This window comes from Melopsittacus undulatus, chromosome 4 (genome assembly GCF_012275295.1).
Source record: "Melopsittacus undulatus isolate bMelUnd1 chromosome 4, bMelUnd1.mat.Z, whole genome shotgun sequence".
Lineage (NCBI taxonomy): Eukaryota > Metazoa > Chordata > Aves > Psittaciformes > Psittaculidae > Melopsittacus > Melopsittacus undulatus.
In genome coordinates this window covers 98,288,426-98,308,139 of record NC_047530.1, presented here as the reverse complement: position 1 = coordinate 98,308,139, position 19,714 = coordinate 98,288,426, and the positions used below count along the sequence as shown (strand labels likewise).

Here is a 19,714-nt window from a genome sequence, read left to right as displayed (position 1 = left end):
TTTTTTGCAAAGCAAACCTGAACCTCTCCTAAACAGTACATCAATACAGGAAAGCTCACTTAGCCCCCCAAGAATCTTTGTGTCAATGCTGCAAGCTACTTTTCTGCCATTAAATAATGCTAAAGCAACTCTGAGTTCTGCTCCAAACTCTTCCTGGAACTCAAACCAGTGGATCACTTATTGTAGAATTAATTTGAATTTAGCTCTACATTATCTTTTAAAAGTGTTTCTCTCAGCTTTTTTCTGTATGTTCATGTTTGGAATTTCAGAGCAGTAATGTAATATTCAACTCCAGGTCTGTTGCAGGGTGTAAAACTTCTCTTCATCAGATAGACCTCTACCTCGAGAGCTGAGCATGCCATTATCAATCCTTGGAAAATGCTTACTGAATACCTCCAGAGTAACAACTCAAAGATCAAATCCATGGTAATCAAATAAGGAAGAAAGGTGGAAGACTGGATAATAATCATCAGACTTATCAAAACTAAATTAAATGTAATGTTAGCTGCATTCCACACTAGGGAGGTGACACTCAGAGCCACTATTGCTGGGTCATACCTGTAGGAAAGTAACAACCCCAAAAGGAGTCTGCACTGGCTGCATCTGAGGGTCTTCTGTCAGCAACATATGCTGGATTCTGGATTCACTGTTGTCCAAAGGGCTGTGCCACGATACATGGTCACCACTGCAGAAGGTGTTTTCTGCAAGAAAGAGAAGCATGAAATATTTAGTCTGTAAAGTCTGTCAGAATATTCCTTCTCTTAGCATCTGCTCCTGACTCCTGTCTGTTTCAGGACAGCCACTGGTGGCTATTCACAGCAACTACTTCCAGCCAGCTCTGCAGAGTCTCCGTGTCAGCTGAAGCATATGAAGCAGCAAAGAGAACCTCACTGAGCCATCTCAATTCAAGAACTAACTTTAAAATCGCTCACTCTTGAGTCCTGTGGCAAAAGATGGTGTCCTGCTTTGATATTAATCCCAAACCCAACAGATTAGTTTTTCTCTCATTTACTATTAGTCTTGTTTTGTGAGAGGGTGCGGTCAGCAGGCCATGCTGGATGCCGATAGGACATTAATTCATACTTAATTTGCAGCTCTGATTTGCCACAGAGAAAAGATGCTGAAATGTGACTTAAACACAAATAACATTTTGCTATGTCTAATAAAAATCCACAGTCTGCTGCCCAACTTCTGATGGTCTCAGTCAAAGCCAGTTTCTCTCCCAGTTGTCTGGTGGCTCTGGTGCAGAATTATACTTAATACATTCCTTCCTTCCTTCCTTCCCAAGCAATGAGAAAACCAGTAGGCTATAAATTTCCCTCTATGTCAGAATAAAGTGCATCAAAACAGAGACAGAAATTATCCTTCCTTCTTCACGACTGCAAGCATTCCTTTCTTTTCTTCCTCTTCTACTTAGAAAGACAAAGCCCCAGATAATCCCATGTTCCACAGCTGGTGCATGCTAGAAAGCCCACCAGAACCCATCTGTATGTTGTTGCCCCATCATAGAAAAGGCTAATACTTGCTTTCTGAGTGAGCTAGAAATAAAATAACCAACCATGACCATTTCACACCAATTATAGCATGGTCCAATTGCGCACAGTTCCTAAAGGACGTGTAAGATAATACTGCCTAGCTGACAGACTTATCCTCAGGTCTTGTCTTACTCCAGATAAGAGCGTTTATAGAACACACAAGTAAACAGCCTGGAATACACATTCTGCTCTCTGACAGGGGTGTAGTGCCCCAGGGATGAAGCAAGTACTGCCTGCCTGCTACCAAAGCCAGCGGCAAGCACAGCACCCCTCTGCCTGACCAAGCTCACTGATGAAGGCAGTCTGGGCTGCTGTTCTCACAGTGGTCTCTCCCAAGGCCATGCTTACAGGAGAGGCTTGGTCCTCCTTTACTGGACGAGGATTAGGACTTCCACTGCAGACAGGAAAATGTTAGTGGCTACTTGAGCTGCTGTTTATCAAGACCAGAACATCTCATATGATGCAGAGCAGGACCCCAGAGCATCTCATGATTCAGTAGAGTGCAGCTATGACCAGCTGGGGTTCTGGATCTTCACCTAACTTTCCCACATCAGCTTCCAAATACATGTCAATAGGACTTAACTATCTATAGGGCATATCTGAAAATCCTTGAACATGGCAGCTTCTGCAGTGGCAAGAGAGAAACAGTATTTGCCAGTAACTGCAGCTTTGTCCCCAGTCACATTAACAAACAGATCCTGAGGAACTGGGTCCTTGCACACCACTCACTGTGCACCCACACCACCACAACTGTGTGCATGTACTCTTGGCCAGCAGCAAGTGCAGGATGCTTCGAGGGAGCCATCAGCAGGTAATGAGAGTTATAATGCAGTTGCTGTGTTTAAAAACACCAACAGCCTCAATGATGAGCTAACTCATGCTCAAGGATGTTACAGAGAGCGTCCCGGGCAACTCGTAGTTTCTCCACCAGGTGTCCCCATTGGTGTGTATTTCAGCATTCATCATGAAGGATTTTACATGAATGTCTTAGACTGCTTTTTCCATTGAGAATTAAAATAAACTCCAAATAACATGAGGAACTTGGCCAGAAAATCGAGGCATGTAACAGAAGTGTTGTGATAAGTAAGGGAATGTTTTCCTTAGTTAAAATTAGGAAAGAAAGAAAACATAGCAAATGCAAGCTGCTTGAAAGAGTTTTATCCTGAGGTACTCTAAATACACACTTTCAGCTCTGCAACTGAAAGGAGTGGCTCAGATATTACTTTACTTTTAAAGTTGGGAAAACATAAGCATATAAAAGTGAAAAACATAATTTATGGGTTGTTTTTCTTTAGTATCAAGACTGGATTAAAGAAACCACATAGAACGCTGCAAAGGATCTTGTGATATTTTCCAGGTTAGCCAAAATGTGTCTGATTACATTTTTGGTTTAAATGATAAAAGCCTCTCAGTCACAGTTTTCAGGAACGAAACAAAGCCACAAAGCGCTTATTCTTGGGCCCTGTCTTTACACCACAACACTTTGCCCATCAAATGCTCACACAATTCTATGCTGATCGATCGCTGCGTTTCACTGCTGGTGCTGCTCCTCCTGGGAAAGCCCAGCCCGTTTAGAGCAGGTTTTCAAATGCAAATGTCTCTGCTGGAAACCCACCTGTTTATGTCCATGTGAACACTGAGCACTTAGAAAATCTCCCTCTGCCTTGCATGCACAAGAACACCACAAAATTCACACTGACTACTCAATTAAATCACACACAGAAATACTGCACATAACATGAAGCTGAACTAAAATCTGTAGGAGTGCAAGAAATTCAGAATTACAGCCTAAAACTCATCTTTTCACTTGGCCCATTGTAACCAATGTGGAATGTGAGATACAAGCTCTTCTACAGAGACCACTGCACTGAGGACAGCTTTAATTGCAGCACTTGCAGCCACAGAAATGAAGAAATTACAGCAAGAAAGGACCTGATAACCACTTTATTTTTCCTAATGCTGGAAAGGAGGATGAGCATCCTCCTTTCCCACCTTTCACACTCATGTTTTCAAAACAAGACAATCAAAGTCTTTCCAAGCATTTAAGTTGCTTGGAAAGTTGCCAGGGAAGTTGTCAATGCTCCATCCCTGGTTATGCTCAAGGCCAGGCTGGACCGAGTCTCCAGTGGCATGGGTTAGAGGGAGGTGTCCCTGCTCATAGCAGGGGGATTGGAACTTGATGATCTTAGGGTCCTTTCCAACCCTAACTATTCTATGATTCCAAGTTTTAAACAATGTTGTAGCCAGAAAATCCTAAAGCTTTCATAAATGATTCCTCCAAAGTTTGTAACTAAACCTGTGGCTTTGAATTTATGTTGAATAGAACATAAAACATCTTGATAAATCCTCAAAGTCATCACAGCATGGACAGATGTGAAAAGTCTCCTGTGGTTTTTGCACCTATCATTTGCAGCACTGTTGATAATTCACTTTTCACAACCTGCCTTTCATCCACAAACAGGTAAAATACTCTAGTATTTCCTACATGTACATATGTATTTCCATAAACCCAAGAGATGAGTAGGCACAGGACACACTCAGGTACACGAGGAGCACAAACACCTTAAAAGAAGCAATACACTTCAGTCAGGCGTGCCTGAAGTCAGCTCTTTTTGTTCCCAAAAATGCAACCCTGTATCTCACAAACCATGCAGACTAACCAAAGAAGCAGCCTGCCATCTCCAAACTAATTGCTGAGATCTATTTTGCATTGCTATGGAAAGGACAGGACTAGGATCTTCGAAGATAATGATGCCAATGTGGGTCTCTCAACAGCACTCAGTTTTATATCCATACTGAGAAGTACACTTTTGATGGCTACTGCAGGTATCAAATGAGACACCTACACTCACAGCTGGAAGCTACTTATATACAGAATGAAAACGCATACATGAAGATAGGTATTAATAAACACGCAAAGGAAATACTGCATGGAAAACCAAAAGATTACAGGAAGTTTACGTCTTCGGAGCACTGACCTAGTCTGACAGGACTCATCGCTACAAAAATCTCAGAACAATTTGCAGATTTAAGCCAAAACATAACCCCCCTTTCAGATAAGCACAGAACACTCCTTTACAAATTATCTCAGTTTAGTAAAGCTGAAAGTTTAGAGCCTCAGCAACAAAGCGGGTTCTGCAAGGATCATATCACAACACGGTGCTGTCCCAGACCTTGTTGATTTGGGAACTACCTCTGCTTTATACAAGGTGATTAACAGCAACTTTTGATCCAAAACTTTTCACTCTTAACAAGCTCTGGTATGACAACCCTTTTGGCGTGTTGTAATTATGTACAGATTAGCACCTGTGGGAAATTTCTTACTGGCTTTGAGCAGGGATTGAACACAGCAGATGGTACCAAAGTCCTTTTGCACAGTATTTCTGAATGAGACAAACTGAATTTGTGTCCAGAATCCAGGAAAAGGTGAGATGGCTTTCAGCAGTAGCTGTGAAAAATCATGGGCTTCTACTGGACATGCACCTTCTCTACCACTACAAGAGGGCAATGATCAGCCTGGTAGCAGCAAATGCCAGGACTCGGGTGTCTTTTGCTACTGCAAAGACTTCTGCCTCTGAACTCCCATGCTACCTGACTGCACAACAAAGCCAATAAGAGATGTGATGTGTCCACAGAAATAATTTTATATAACGGGAGAACGCTGGTGTAGTCTTGTGTAAATAGCAAGCCTCAAAACAGTTCGTATGTTCCCAAGCTCAGGAATAAGCTTGGAGAAGACTTGTAGGAACAGGGGAACTACAGATGCTCTCTTTGCTGTGGGTGTGCACATTGTGGATGGATTCCTCATTGCCTAAGGACGAAGGAGCTCTTGACTAAAGCTTTTACTGCAGCTATGGCACACACAGGAAGACCCTATCCAGGTTCAGTCGTGCCTAAGGTTGAGTGTGACACACCACTCTCTTCACCACCACAGGGGGCACTGTTAGCGTTGTTACTCCTCTGTTTTTACAATCCTTTAAAAACCAAGTTTCTCCAAGAGCCCTACTACTCTATTAAGTCTGTTTGACACTGGCCAACAGGTTCAAACACCATCTGGGTAGCACAGTCAGCTACTATGAATGAAACAGCCTTGCTTCCCTAGATGAGCACAGCAAAAACAACAGTCACAAGAAGTTAGCACCTCACCAGGGAATTGTCAAACCCATTGGACAGATGGCAAGAAAAGATCTAACCATCAACAGGAGGAATTAAATAGCAAAGGAAATGAAAGCATATACATGAAAAAAAAAATCCAAATGATTTTGGTGTATGGATAAATCCACAAAACCTCAGGAGTACACAAAGGCAATGATTTATTGCATACAAGCTGATTCACAAGGCACTGCTGTTGAATACTTCTGCCTCACAGTAAACCTAAGGTGGTGACATGTTCCCTCCACGGAAGGAAGAGCTAAGCTCCTGACGTGCCTCAGGATAAACACATATCCTTCAGCAGTTACCATGGGAGTGCTGGATGTGTTGTAAATACACAGCTTGCTTACAGCAACCTCTTGGACCACTTGCAACCTTCCTGCTCAGAAGGCGCATTAACAAGACTTAAACCTAACACATCCAGGTGACCCATCCTAGCAGATCTGACACTGGTTCTTTCTCTCCAAGTTTGTGTTTTAACAAAAACTAGCGATTTTTCTTTTTCTTTTTGTTTGGGAATGCTGATTCTATGAAATCAAAGTGCTTCATAGGGAGGTATTGATTTCACCCAAACTCAGCAAATAAATCATTAAAACATTTCATTTCAAACTTACTGGTTTGTTTCATAATTTATAATAGCAAGTCTGAAGCACCTCTCCAGCTCTACAAAAATGAGAAGTCTCTAAATTTTCCATAAACCAGCTCTTGTACCATTTTATGACGTGAGAGCAGCATCTCTAAGACAGTTACACCAGGCCACTCTGTTAAGCTTCCCATATTTTGAAGTCTTTAAAATGTCATTTTCCATTTTCTTTTACAGCCCACTTAAAGCAGGTGAGGTTCCTTCATGCAGCAATGGTCATAATTCAGCTGTGCAATCTCTCCTAACTTTACTATCCAACTGCTCTATAATGAGAACTGAGGAAATAACTCAGAGGGAACCATTCCACTGTAGACTTGTAAATTTTCTTTGTGTAACATTGCTCATGTATTTCCTTGGAGTACATTCCCATCCCCTTTAATTTGACTAAATATAGCTGATGCCTAAAGAAATAAAACCAAGCCATATTCTTTGCCTCAAGATGTTTTATAAATGCATGCAGTCTATGATCAAGAGGTGTTACCTACCTCTAGAGAGAACACACAGATTAACTCCCACTCATTTCGTTTTTTAACCTGCCAGTTTCCTGTGGGATCCTGCAAGGAGTCCTTATTCCCTTGAATAGCCACAGGGTGTAAATTGAAAAGGACAGCAAGCAGGGAAAAGTACTAGGAGCTAAAACAGCTCCATCCAAAAAAGTGGCCCCAGGCTTAGTCTGGGTTAGGGAGCATTCCCAGTGAGCTTGCTACCTGCATGCAGAGCAGATGGAAAATAGCTATTTGGGCATCTGTGAGTCAAGTATCTTCCCTGGTATGTGCACATGGGACTGTATGGAGGAAAACAAGGAGCTGATGCTGTTCTACCAGTAAGGAGACAGCAAAAGAATTTGAAGCATGCTCTTGCCCATGCACAGCCTGGCATACACTTCAGACTGCACCATGCTGGTTCACACAAGGGCCAGAAGCTTCCACCTTCTGACATGATCATGCCATGCAATGCTTTAGATAGATTTTAGATTTAGAATAATAGATTTGTAGCCTGACCATTCCTCTGTATCTCTTCTAATATACCTCTTCCTTCGAATTGCCAGCGAAAATCTGCAACAGACGTATTAAACTGTTCTGATTTATCAGCTGGGTAAATCCATCTGGAGAGTGTGTTTACAGGTTACGAGCTGATAGTAGAATATGCCCCTAAGTACAATATCTACTAAGTATGCTTCGTTTGGGGAAAACAACTGCCACTACAGCACTCCTTCAAAAGCAAGTTTCTGCATTCCCCTCTTGTTTCTGCAGAAAGCCAGGCCATCATTACATAGTCATTTTATTCTGGGATATAAACAAGTTGATGCTGAAAAACAATCCTGCTTGTTCCCCTGATAAAGCAGCAGCTACCTGGATTACCCTCTTGAACCACTAATATTGCTTAGCTATGCCAGCACAAGGCTTGCAGCTTCTCTGATAGCTTGGTCTAAAATATAACACCGAATAAATCTGCAACAGCATGTGGCACTGGGGATGTTGGCACACCAACAAGATGACCACATCCCTCACAGGAGCCAGACCTACATTGTCTGCATCACTTGGCAGCTTGAAAACTCACTGCTCTCAGGGGTACAAACCTGCATTTTTGTATACCACTGTGAGATCTCAGCTGAAGCGCAGGCAGCGAGACGCAGACGTCAGTCTGCATAACTCGGAGCAATTCTGTATTTGACAGCAAAGCAAAGCAGGATTTCAGCTCCATGACTTATGGGTGCAGGAATGTTAAAAAGGCCCCCAGTGAGTCCCTGACCAGCACGACAGTGATGCAGCCAGACATTTAAATTGAATTCAGCTTGTCTGATACTTACAGAAACAATGTAATTTATTGCCCCACAATTACCCCATGCATGGTCTGTATAATTTATTATATAAATGTATTTTCTCCAACACGCTTTTAATATTCAGTCTGGCTTTGTTAAAAATAAAAGGTAATCTGGCAATCTGTCACCAGGAAGATGTGATGCTGTTTTTCAGTACCATTTTGCAGACTGAACAGCTAGAATTAATTGAAACTAAGGGCAGACGCAGAGGCCAGCATTGAATGTATCAGATACACTTCGCTAGAACTACTTAATATGTTTCTAACTAGCTCAATAACAGATAAAAGCATGCGAAGACATAGCTATAATAAACAGATATAAAAGCTAAAACTGAAAATTGTGTCTAAAAGCCTGAAAGTAATACTGCCATTGCAACTCATTACAGAGATGAAGAAAAAAGGCTTTATTCAGACTCATGAGATAATCTAAGGATAATCAAATTAATGCTAAATTCAGCCCATCTGCTTAGTCTCCTAACCTACAAAGGACTGCACACATAGACTGATAAAAGGGAGAAATGGCTGAATTATCTTCTGTGGGACCTGCTGACAGTTTATAATTTAATTTTCAAGTCAAGCTGGATGTGTTTTAAGAATATACAAGGAATTAGTAGAATCCAGCCATGGTATATTTGTCCTATGTTAAAAAAATGCTTTTCCTCCTTGTTTCTCTTTTTCCAGTTGTTTTGCTGCCCCTTATCTCCAGTCCAGGAAATGGGAACTGCCCCAGCCCAGGTATTCCAAAGAGGGGCAAATACACCTGGTGCTGCTGCCTGCTGCAGACATGCAGCATAGACAAGGTGGTTTAGGAAGTACAAAAGTGCTGGAGTACAATTAAATGATAGCTCCACCACAGGGATCCATATGGAGCTTTTAGAAACAATAGGCCTAGGCAAGAGGTTCTTTTAAAGTGTGGAAAACCCCGAATTGGCTTTGTAAGGTACTGTACTTTGGTACTGTAAGCACTGCTCAACCTGTAAGGTTGAAGACAGTGTCAGATAGAAGTGTGATGCAGACTTTTAAAACTTGATCAGCTGGTTGAGAATACAGAGCTGGTGACTGCACAGCTCTAGCCTGGAAGCCTGGAAGACTTAACGAGCACCTCAAAAAACACATCAGTTCATGCAAGCATATATAAATGTATTTGCTCATTCAAGTCTCCTGGACTGAAAGCCCCATGAAGGGCCTCCCATGCCTTCCCAGGTTACATCACCAGCAGGACAACACTAAGCCCTCACTTCTCCATGCCCTGCTCAGAGCCAGCACTCATCCCTACTGGCAGTGGGATGGTGGAAAATGTGTATCACTGCACTGCAGCTTCTGCTGATGGAGTTGCAAATTCTGCTTTTCTTGTCACAGAGTAAGTCCCAGGCACCCAGATACCTTCTGTAACATTAGAGTGTAGTATTTTAGCTGAAAAAACAAATGCTAAAATGCTATCATACAACAGCCAATCTGGTTCTAGGCCTTCTCTACCTCTTCTGTTTTCCAGGATGTTTCCTTCCATGCCTTACACATCTGTGTGCCTGGCTGGCTCCTTCTCCCTGCCCATCTCTAAGCACATATACAATTTCCATGACTGCAGCCTCCGAGAATTTCTCACACGGGCTCCCAGCGAGTGACTCCGGTGCCCAGGGCACACTCCCACCCTCTGTGAGCAGTGGGCCTCCTGTCCTCTCCCTGACTCCATACAGCCTGCTCCCCCAGCCACCTCCTCCTACACTTCCTCTCCTTCCCACAGCTTCATTCAGCTCCTGCACATCTCCTTTCAGCCTTCTCCAGCCCTCGCAGGCAGCAGAGGCGGAAGCTGGCACATCCATCGTGCTTGGCATCCCCTCAGCATAAGCAGTGCCTGGGGCAGGACGCATCTCCTGCTTTGCTTTTGCAACAAGAGATCTCACCTATCTATAGATTTATCTGCATGGTTCCCTCCCACAGGGAGGGAAGGCTGGAGTAAGGCAAAGGAGCATCAAAGGACTTACCTGGTGTTGACAAGTATGGCAGAGAAAGAAAATGAATACAAGTTGCTCCTTCACAGCCCCACAACACTCACCTGCTCCGAGCTCTTACTCCTCTGTATCCCATCACTCAGACCCACTGCCCTTGGATGTTGCAGGGCTGGGCTGCTTTCAACTCCTCCAACAGGCAAGTGGGACAACCTTCTCTTCACCCTCTCCATCACCCAGTCCAACAACAGTAAGGGAGCAGGAGTGACACACTTGCCAAATCCTGAGCTCGAGGCCAGGAGAGAGACCCTTCCACCTCTGTCCAGCTGTGCTGCCACCAGCTTCCTGCGTCCTTCACCTGAACAAGACATATTTTTATAGCTCCCCTTCAAAGGATGGTATTTATGTCTTCAGCAGTTTCAGGAACTGAATAGCCTCAGGATGGGGTGGAGGCCCACAAGCAAGAAAGGATGTTATACAGCAGGATCCCTGTCAGATAAGGACTCAACTCAAAACAGGTATTTAATGACAGTTTATTTACAGATTATGTGATCCCACGTGGCTAATTTGAAGAGGTACCTGCCTTTCATATAAAAACCCTATCCTGTGTTCTGGCACATGAAAGCCAGGATGTTTTATGGTTACCTGAATGCCTCCCAGCCAGATGCAACTAGAACAAAGACTTGTACCCACAGCATTTAGCAACTTTTATGTGTCTTCAGAGAGAGAACTGCAGCAGGAAAGAAAAACACAAGCACTTCTTTCTGTTGGACGCCCTACATAAATGCACATGTGGCAAGCCACTGAGAATGATGGATGCTTAGATGGATGTGGGAGCACCATCAGACTGTACAGTCACTTGTGATCCTTCCCTGGATATCTATATATGATATGTTTATATTGAAGAGCTTTCAGGGAGCTTGAAAGGGAAGGCAGTATTCTCCTGTGAAGGATCCAAAGAAGATGGAAGCAGCTTCTTTTAAAAGCCTTCACAGCACAGATGTCTAACGGGAAGACTGCTAGACTGCACTAGGGTATCCCTTTTAGCAAAAAAATGCTCAAGAAAGGGCAATAAATGCAAAATTGTCTGTGAGAAAAGACTTATGCAGTTATTATGTTATAATCTCTTCAGAAAGAGTTCTAGTTACCTGGGCTTTAGTTCTGGGGCTTACAATGGACAGGAAGGGCAGGGGCCCTTAAGAGTGAGCACCGTAGCCTTTTTCTCTGTAGTTGATTATTTTCTCTGAAATTTTCAGGAATTTCAAGCTTGCACAGGCCAAACTTTTGTTTTACTTTGGCAAAGCAGGAGGCCGAAGGGCAGGAAACAGAGGAACTTTGTATTCACACATATTTGTGTAAAATATTAGTTACGCATTGAGCTCTACCAACCCATTACAGTAGGGCAAGAGAAACACGCAACCCTTGTCCAAGAGCTATATTTATGGTTCAGATCCAAAATGGCCAGCCTGTTTATGGAGCACCTTTTGAAACACCACCCCAAGTGTTCCAGGATAACTCCTTTAAGCTAATGATTTTAAACCAGAAAGCACGAGAGTCCATTTTCCACAGGCTGTAGGCTGCCTGCAGCCTCTGAATATACTTTCCCAGTTTCTCTTCCCCACCAAGAACAAAATGCTTCCCCTGCTGTGCCCATTTGCTGCCTCCTGGCTGAGCAGGCTGCTGCTAAGGATCTTTGCGTCTGAGGCTGTCAGAAGATGGTCTGTAATGAGCTCCACGTACTGCCACTTTCATAGGAAGAGTGAGTTAGTCAGCACAGTTTGAACACCACTTGCTGCACAGATCTTCAATAGAAAGCATAAGGTGGATATGTAACAGTGAACCCAACTTCCAGCTCAGTCCAACTCTTCTCTGCAGTTTCATCTAACATGGACTTGGCAGCTGTCAATGGAAAAAACAGTCCTTTTCAAAAGGCTACTCAGTACACGTAACCTTCAAACTCTCCTCTCTGCATCCCAAACAATTGCACACAGGCAGCAAGAGAGGATGCTCCTGCGACTACAGAACAATCCTTCTGTGTTGTGGCTTTCAGCTCCTCGATAGGAGGAGGCAACACTGCTCTGTGCAGAAGCTTTTAACTATTAAAGCGGCTGCTTCCGTTTCCCAGGAAAGGCCGGGTGGGACAAAGACCTCCTATATAACACGCCAAAGGACCTCACACCAGCAGGAGGGGGAGTTTTATGCCTTCTCTGAGCTGTTGCCTTTGTCTTGCATTCCTCCTTCAGTACACGGGACAGGGCCTTTGTCTGAGGCTGGGCTGACCATGTGCAGCTTCTCCCCCATTCTTATCCCAGAAGTTACAGAAGCTCTTCTTAACAGGGCCTGCTGGTCCCCAGCATGGCAGCTCCTCCTCACCCTCCTGCAGCAGGGAAGCTATGGGTATGATAGAGAAAACCTTCCTGCAGAGAGCTCGACTCCTCTCCACTCTGGGCAGAAAACATAAGCAAGATCAGTTCTGATCTTGAAACTGCTGCCACTCAAGACAGACACTGTGAGGGGCCAGCATCCAAGCATCCCAGGGTGCAGGGCCTGCTGGCTGCCCTCCTACCCCTTCGCCTGCTGCAGCATCCTTGCACAGAGATGTGTCACACAGCTTCCTCCAGGTCTCTGTGCATGTTTCCTTCCCCCCTCTCTCAGTGGCAGCCCCCAGTCTGTATGAAGCCTAAAGCAACTTGTGCATTTATACATGCAACCATGTACCAGATTTACAAGTGTTGCTGCTCTGTCCATCCCTGACATTTGGGAGCAGCCTCAGGGCACATGGACTGATGCAAAGCACTGAGAATAAAACAGATCCCCCCTTTTTTCTTTCCTTTTTTTTAAATAAATGAACTGAATGAACTGTACCGAACAGCTGAAAAGCAACAAGCCAAGCTCAGTTCCCAGGCAGGAACAGGACATGAGCTGACAGAATTAAAAGGGACAACATCAGTTGAAATCCAGCCAACTCAAACTGGGCCTAAACCTACTTTATCTAAACTGCAGCAGCAGCTAAAAACAAGCCTTCTCTTTCACGCAGTGCCGAGATCCCTCGCTTACTGCCTAGAAATACCATGCAATCAGTAAACCGGTTTGGGGAAGACAGCTTTCCTTCTCTTTCAACAAAGTCTTTTATAAGGAACAAAGACTTTCTGTACCTCTGGCTCCTGGCACAAAGTGCCTCCATGCTTTAGTGTCAACATATCCTTTGGGGCCAGAGAAGGTCCAAAACCTGTTCTCAGCTGAGAGCTAGAAGTCATAGAGTCAGGCTTCCATAGCAAGGCACAGGAAGTACCCAGCCTAACGCATAAGACAAACTACAGGAGAAAAAAAAGCGCCCAAACTTCATAACATTAGGTAGGTAGGGAAGTAAAGGCTTTAACTTGTATTACATAGCTAATTCAGACAATGTAAACCACAGACTTTTCCTCCTCCAAGTTGAAAGTGAGTACACGTGTGCTTGGAAGCTCCTGGTTGCCCAATCATGCATTTCTACTACTGAACTGCAGACGGGAAGGAAGGCTGGGAGAACCCTGCACCCAGTCTATGTTCACATCACCAGTGCTGATAAAGCAAAAGTCAATGTCACACTGCAGTGGTGCTGGTTCCCTCCTCTCAAGTTCCTGAGAAAGCATCCAGCACTTTTTAAACCTGGCTGAGGGTTACAAGGGGTCTTCTATCACGGCAGCAAAAGGAATTGTGCGGAGAAGAGATTCTTTGGTGTTGCACAATGTCCTAGCAAGTCCCAAACTTGTCATCAGTGCCAACACCTGTCCTCTATCTTCTTTCCAAGTGAAAGGCTCCCTCCACCTGGCTCTTACAGACAATCAGTATTGCCATGCATATTCCTCCAGAGACCTCTGCTAGGGGTTGGCAAGACCATCTTCACATTAAAAGCAGGCGCTGAAGTTTCCTTAGGGGGAAAAGAAGAGCTATAATAATGCCTTTCAACAAGCAGTGCTGGACCAAACCCAGAACAGTCACAGGAAAAAAAAGCCAACAAAAGGATTAGAGAAAGTTTGATGCCAAAAGCTAAACAACTAGAAAGCTCCTTAAGACTTGCCTGAGAGTAGCTACAGCAGGAAAGCAGATAGGTGTCTAGCTGCCCCATCCTTCAAGCACACTAAAGAAAAAACACACAAAGCCATACTGCAACACTGACATCTCTCCTTTGAGAGCTCAGATACACAATTAAGTTTGTGTAAGTTACAACTGCATGCATAGGCTGAGGCCAGCATATGGCAAGCTGTCATCTCTGTTGCTGCAAAAGGAAAGGTTTCCTGCAACTGGTATTGCCTTGTGTGTCAGCTAATAGGCACACACACAAAGTGAGCAAAGCTGCCATAGCAGGATGAGCCTCATCTGGTGGGACATTCAACAGGCATCCAGCATCAGGCAGGACAGGGTGATCAGATAGTGCCACTAGGTAAGTTTCAAGCATTCTGAGCAGTAACAACAAGACACTAAGATTAAATTTGGTCCCAGCTTCAATATCTTCTCTGTGCAACCATGGGGCAATATTTCAAGAAAATATGTGTTTACATGCAAATAAAATGTCTCCTCTTAGAATTACCTCTTCTGTAGACAAAAACATTTTCCATGAGGTCTCTTCAGTGCTGTCTGACTGACAGCCTTGCGGACAGATGCTTCTCTCTAAATTACTAGCAGTGCTGCACAAGCTTTATTTGTGATCTGTAAGGGGAAATAAAAAGGGCCAGATCCATCTCCAACCTGCACTTCGCTGCAGCGCCTATCAGGGCAATTTACAAGAGTTGCATTTGGCAATTCCCTCCCCAACAACTTCAGAACCTCCAGCCAGCCACAGGGAAAGCCTGCAGCAGGTTAGAGACTGAAGCACAAACTTAATAGCTGCCTGTCATGCCTGGCACATCAGCCAACCGCTCTGAACACAAGCAACCAGTTTGTTTTATCAGCCAGCACGTTGTTTGGTACCAGCTACAGCACGTACATCCCAGCTGGAATCTAGGGGATATGACAAGACTGGCTTAGGAGATGGGGGGTAGGGATGAGAAATACTGGGAGGTGAGCTCATAGGCAACAGTATGGAGAAAAGTGGATTTATTGCTGCAGTGTGGGATATAGAGGAGCTAGCACACAAAGACATAAAGGACCGCGCTTGATCTGTGCTGCTCCTCACAGAATAGCTTGTTTTATGGGAAACATCTAAGGGGAATTAGGCTAAAACCCAACCAATTTCTCATGGACCGCTGAATAACTATCAGATGATGAGAGCTTTTGGCCATGACAAACTTGGGTTAAATTGGAACCAGTGACTTAATGTTTCCATACCCCTTTGCAGGATAAAGGCACGCAGCCTGCTCACTTGGTTGAGTCCCATTCACCTACAGCAATTTACTATGGTACATTTTCAGTGTTTGCACAGCAGAGTTCACTACATAACAGGCTCTGCTGAAATAAAATTTATGTTGATTTATACTTCTTTGTAGAGCTAAAAAACATAGTTAATCCCCCCCATTTTTAATCTAAAATCCTGGAATACTACAGAGGAGCCAGGCCAGCTCTACGCTGGAAACTGGTCAATATTACAAACAGATGATAGAAAAAATACATACATTTTACAGAGCCATAGCAACCAGAAGAGAACAATAAATCAGCCTAGGGATGAAAAAAATATATATAAAGGCACAGTCAGGGAAAAATATATATGAATTACTGGGAGATTGTATTTGGCTTTAGTCATCATACTGGGAAGAAATAAACACTGTTTTACAAACAAGCTAGACAGGCCTCATTTGTATTCAAGGAAGCAAGGAGTTTGTTTTGGGTTCGGTTGGGGTTTTTTATTTCCTTTTTACACACAAAATTGGCCTGTGTCAAGAATGTTTGAAAACATGTTGGCAAGGTAAGAGTCAGTGAGGCTACTGCACTGGAGCTTTCTGGACTCCAGAAGATGTGAGGATGAGGTGTAGCAGTTACAGCAGGGCAGCAGGTGTCAAGGTATCTGCTGGGCTGAAGGGCTGTGACCCCAGTCAAATCACTTAATCCCACTGAGTCCCATTTTCAGTGTAAAAGTTATACTGCCTGTCAAACGCAAAGTGCCTCTGTGGCTCAGACTTAAACTAACTTTGATCAGATGAAAACTGCATCTCTATCTGCAGTCCTTACAACTCCTATAATCACCCTGGCTTTAAAACGGGGAAATCTGCAGCATACAGAGCTGGCACAATGGCCCCAAACTAATGCAATGACACAACAAGCACATAGTCAGGAAGAGTGTATGTGATTCCTCAAACTACAATTAAACCATCAGACAATAATTTCTATCTGAAGTAGGACATGCCACAAGTAGCTAAGGAAGGCTTCACATAACCTCATTTTGGGCTTTCTTTTCAGCCTGGCTGACAAAGGCTTGTGTGGCTATGCTGCCTTGGGCACTTGCATGCATCACTGAGAACCATCCTCCCTTCCAGTAACTTTGGGAAATTGTCCCACTGACTTGAACCATGGCAGAGGACAGAAGCTCACGGATACCAAGTCCCCCAATTTCTTCAGAAAAGAACCCAACACATCAGCTGTTCAGTCAGTGTTTTAACACGCTGTTACCCACGTGTGGAACTCAGATGTACCTGCTGGAATTAGTTCTGTCCAATGCACTTTACAAAAGTGTAATAGGTTTTCTAAGGAAGACCTCATACAAGTAAGTTTCTCCTGAAGAAATCAGCTGAAATCTACGTGAAACTGCCACCCGCAAATTGCATTTCTCACGCTTACTTCCTTTGCTCATACATTTTGCTGTTACTGTTTTGCAGTCCCCCAGACAGCTTCTTACTACTGTCTAGTCAAAGGTTTTATATTAAAATTTAACTTTCAAATTAGCAGACACTTCAAACTCACACATTTAAATATCTTTTAGCACACTAGTAATCAGGAGACTAGGAAAAATAGATAAATTATGTATTTATGGAACCACCCAAAATTGCATTTAGAAAACCTGAAGAGGACACCTAATCAGTGAAGACATATTTATAATACAAAGGAGGCTAAGAAGGCTCCTACTCTGCCCTCATCTGGGATCAACTCTTCCTGGCAAATATCAATGAAGAACAGTTTGACTTGGTCTTAAAGGTATGCAGCAATGGAGAATCTTCAACTATTCCTGAATTTCACCACACTTATCCAAAAGATTTCCTAATACAAATCCTAAGTCTATGTTACAGAAATTTTAGTAGTGACAGACCTCTCATATCCTCCATAGACACACAAAAAATTATTACTTTATTCCCTACAGCAACCTTTCACATACTTGAAGACTGTTCTCGCATCTTCCTCCCGTCTTCTCTTCCCTACACCAAGCAAACATAACTCTATCATTCCTCAACAGGTCATATTTCCTGGACCTTTGGGTCATTCCCACTGCTCTCCTCCAGATTCTCTCCAACTTGGATGCATCAGACTTGAAGTCTTTTGCCCAGAATGAGATAAAATGCTCTCCCTTTTCCCTTCAAGGTGTTTCCAGCAGTACAGGATGCTATCATATGCAATACACAGAACACTTCTATTTCTACATTAGAGTAATTTAATTTCTCTCAGCATGTTGCTTAGGTATAGTTCATTGATGACTTTAATTTTGAATCATTTTCTTCTTTTGGAAGTGTGCACTGGATTAACCTGTGTAAGCACAGGACCTCACAACTGTGGCACGTCTCTGACCTTACTGCACATTGGTACTTGAGATAATTTCCACTATTTGCAAAGGTTGTTTGAATTCAAGGTCTCTGCACCAGAAGTGCTTTGCTGTGCCTGCAGATTTCATCAGGATACTCTGCATTTCATCATCCTGATTAGTACAAAATTGCATGAGCTCTAGGACAGATTTTAGAGGAATCCAAACTCTATGCATCTTTTGTTGTTGACAACTACACATTGAGAGTACTCAGAGTCCAAATATCCAACCAGTACTGCATCCCTCTTTAGTTTTCATCAAGACCACACTCCCTCAGCTCACTCACATACTTGTTGGAAGAGGCAATGTTGAAAGTCTCACTAGGATCAAAGTAACCAACATTCACTGCTTCCCATGGTGCCTGTAACTTCCACGATTAGTTTGTTCTGATTTATTCTTGATAAGTCCATGCTGGAACATCCATTATTCCCTGAATGCCTTCTAGATGGTTTGTTTTTCCTAACTGTTTCTTAAGATCTCAAGTCTGAGAGACCATTTAGAAACCTCAGGGTTTTGCATTTTGGGGATTTGTTTTGGCTTTATTGTTTGTTCGGGTTTTTTTTGTGGGGCTGAAAGGGAAAAACAGCATTCACCTGCTTCCCCTATAATGGTAGGGCTCAAACTGCTCAGGCAGCCATATTCTGGAATAAATGTTATCAAGCTCAGCCAACCTGTATACCTCTAACTCATGGACATCTTAGTACTTCTGAATACAGTTTCACTAACTAGCTCTCCACTACAATCATGCATTGCAGAGAATATAACCATGACATATGCTGTACCATTAACATGATGAGTTTTGTGTGACAGTTTCTCCAAACCTGTACCTTACAGCTACAGCTGTTTTCTTTCAGGCCAAGAAACACAGAAGCAGCAAGAACTCATGCACACAACACATTTGTTTCCATACTGCATTAATATATTGCCCTTATATATCAAATACGCCTGTAAAAATAACTTAGAAACAATGCAGATTTTGATCTCAGGAAAACACAAATCACAGCCTCTTTATACAGGTTAAGTGTTGTAATATTGCAGTACCTAAGGAGTTAACAGTCGCAATAAGCCCAAGATAAGCTTTTTGTAGGAAGAGCATTTCTTCCTCTTTGTTTGAAGTATAAATTTGTTCTACCATGAGATATTCCCAGTATACCCATGAACCATGACAAGCTAAGGTCACCAATTCAAGGTTTATAGGTTTGGGGGTTTTTTAAACCAAAAATAACAGAGCTGGAATGCGTGGTCGTGGTCAAACAGTGATAAAATAAAGAACAGATAAAGCCACAAATAAAATTTTTGAGATTCTCAAGCTTGGTTTTGTTGAAGGAAAGTAGTGCCATTTAATCAAAAGCACAAAGCACCAAGTGTTTGTAACAGTGAACAGGGAAGCCAAGGCTCAAAGAGGGCTGAAATTCAATGCAGAAGGCTGCTTTTTTAAATCACAGCCACAGTGCAGGAGAGACAGAAACAAAGGAACACAGCATTCATTTGCCTAGAAGTGTTTGTCACAAAAATACATCAACTGTAATGAGACATGATTTGCAACTGCAATACAAAGTTATAATATTTAGGACAGCAGTAGCTGCTAGGTGAGTTTTGAACTCAGTCATCACCACCTGAAAATGCTCAGGTTCAGCAGGTCTATAACTACACCTTACTCTCCCCCAACTTCAACCCGACCCAAGCACATCTATGATAACCAAAAAGTTGGCTGGTCATTCAAGAGATAAGAATTTAGCTCTTAGCATAGCTTTCAAAGTAAACTATCTTTTGACATGTGAAAGTGCTTGGAGCCTACCCAAAAAGCTCCTGCCAGCTTTATTTTTTCTTGCCTCTTGTTCAGAGAGGATTCACAGGCATTACTTAAGTTGGTTTGGTTCATCAAATGTTTTTGAGGCTACTTTGGAGTATTAGA

General features: G+C 43.1%; 1 protein-coding gene across 2 annotated transcripts in view; it reads right to left on the bottom strand.

Moving 5' to 3' along the window:
• The window catches only part of SUFU (SUFU negative regulator of hedgehog signaling), a 94,942-nt gene that overhangs the window by 45,616 nt on the left and 29,612 nt on the right, over positions 1-19,714 (bottom strand). For both annotated transcript variants that reach the window (XM_034061735.1, XM_034061736.1), the window contains exon 4: positions 559-701. In XM_034061735.1, the coding sequence (XP_033917626.1) occupies positions 559-701 (143 nt within the window). The remainder of the gene's footprint in view (positions 1-558; positions 702-19,714) is intronic.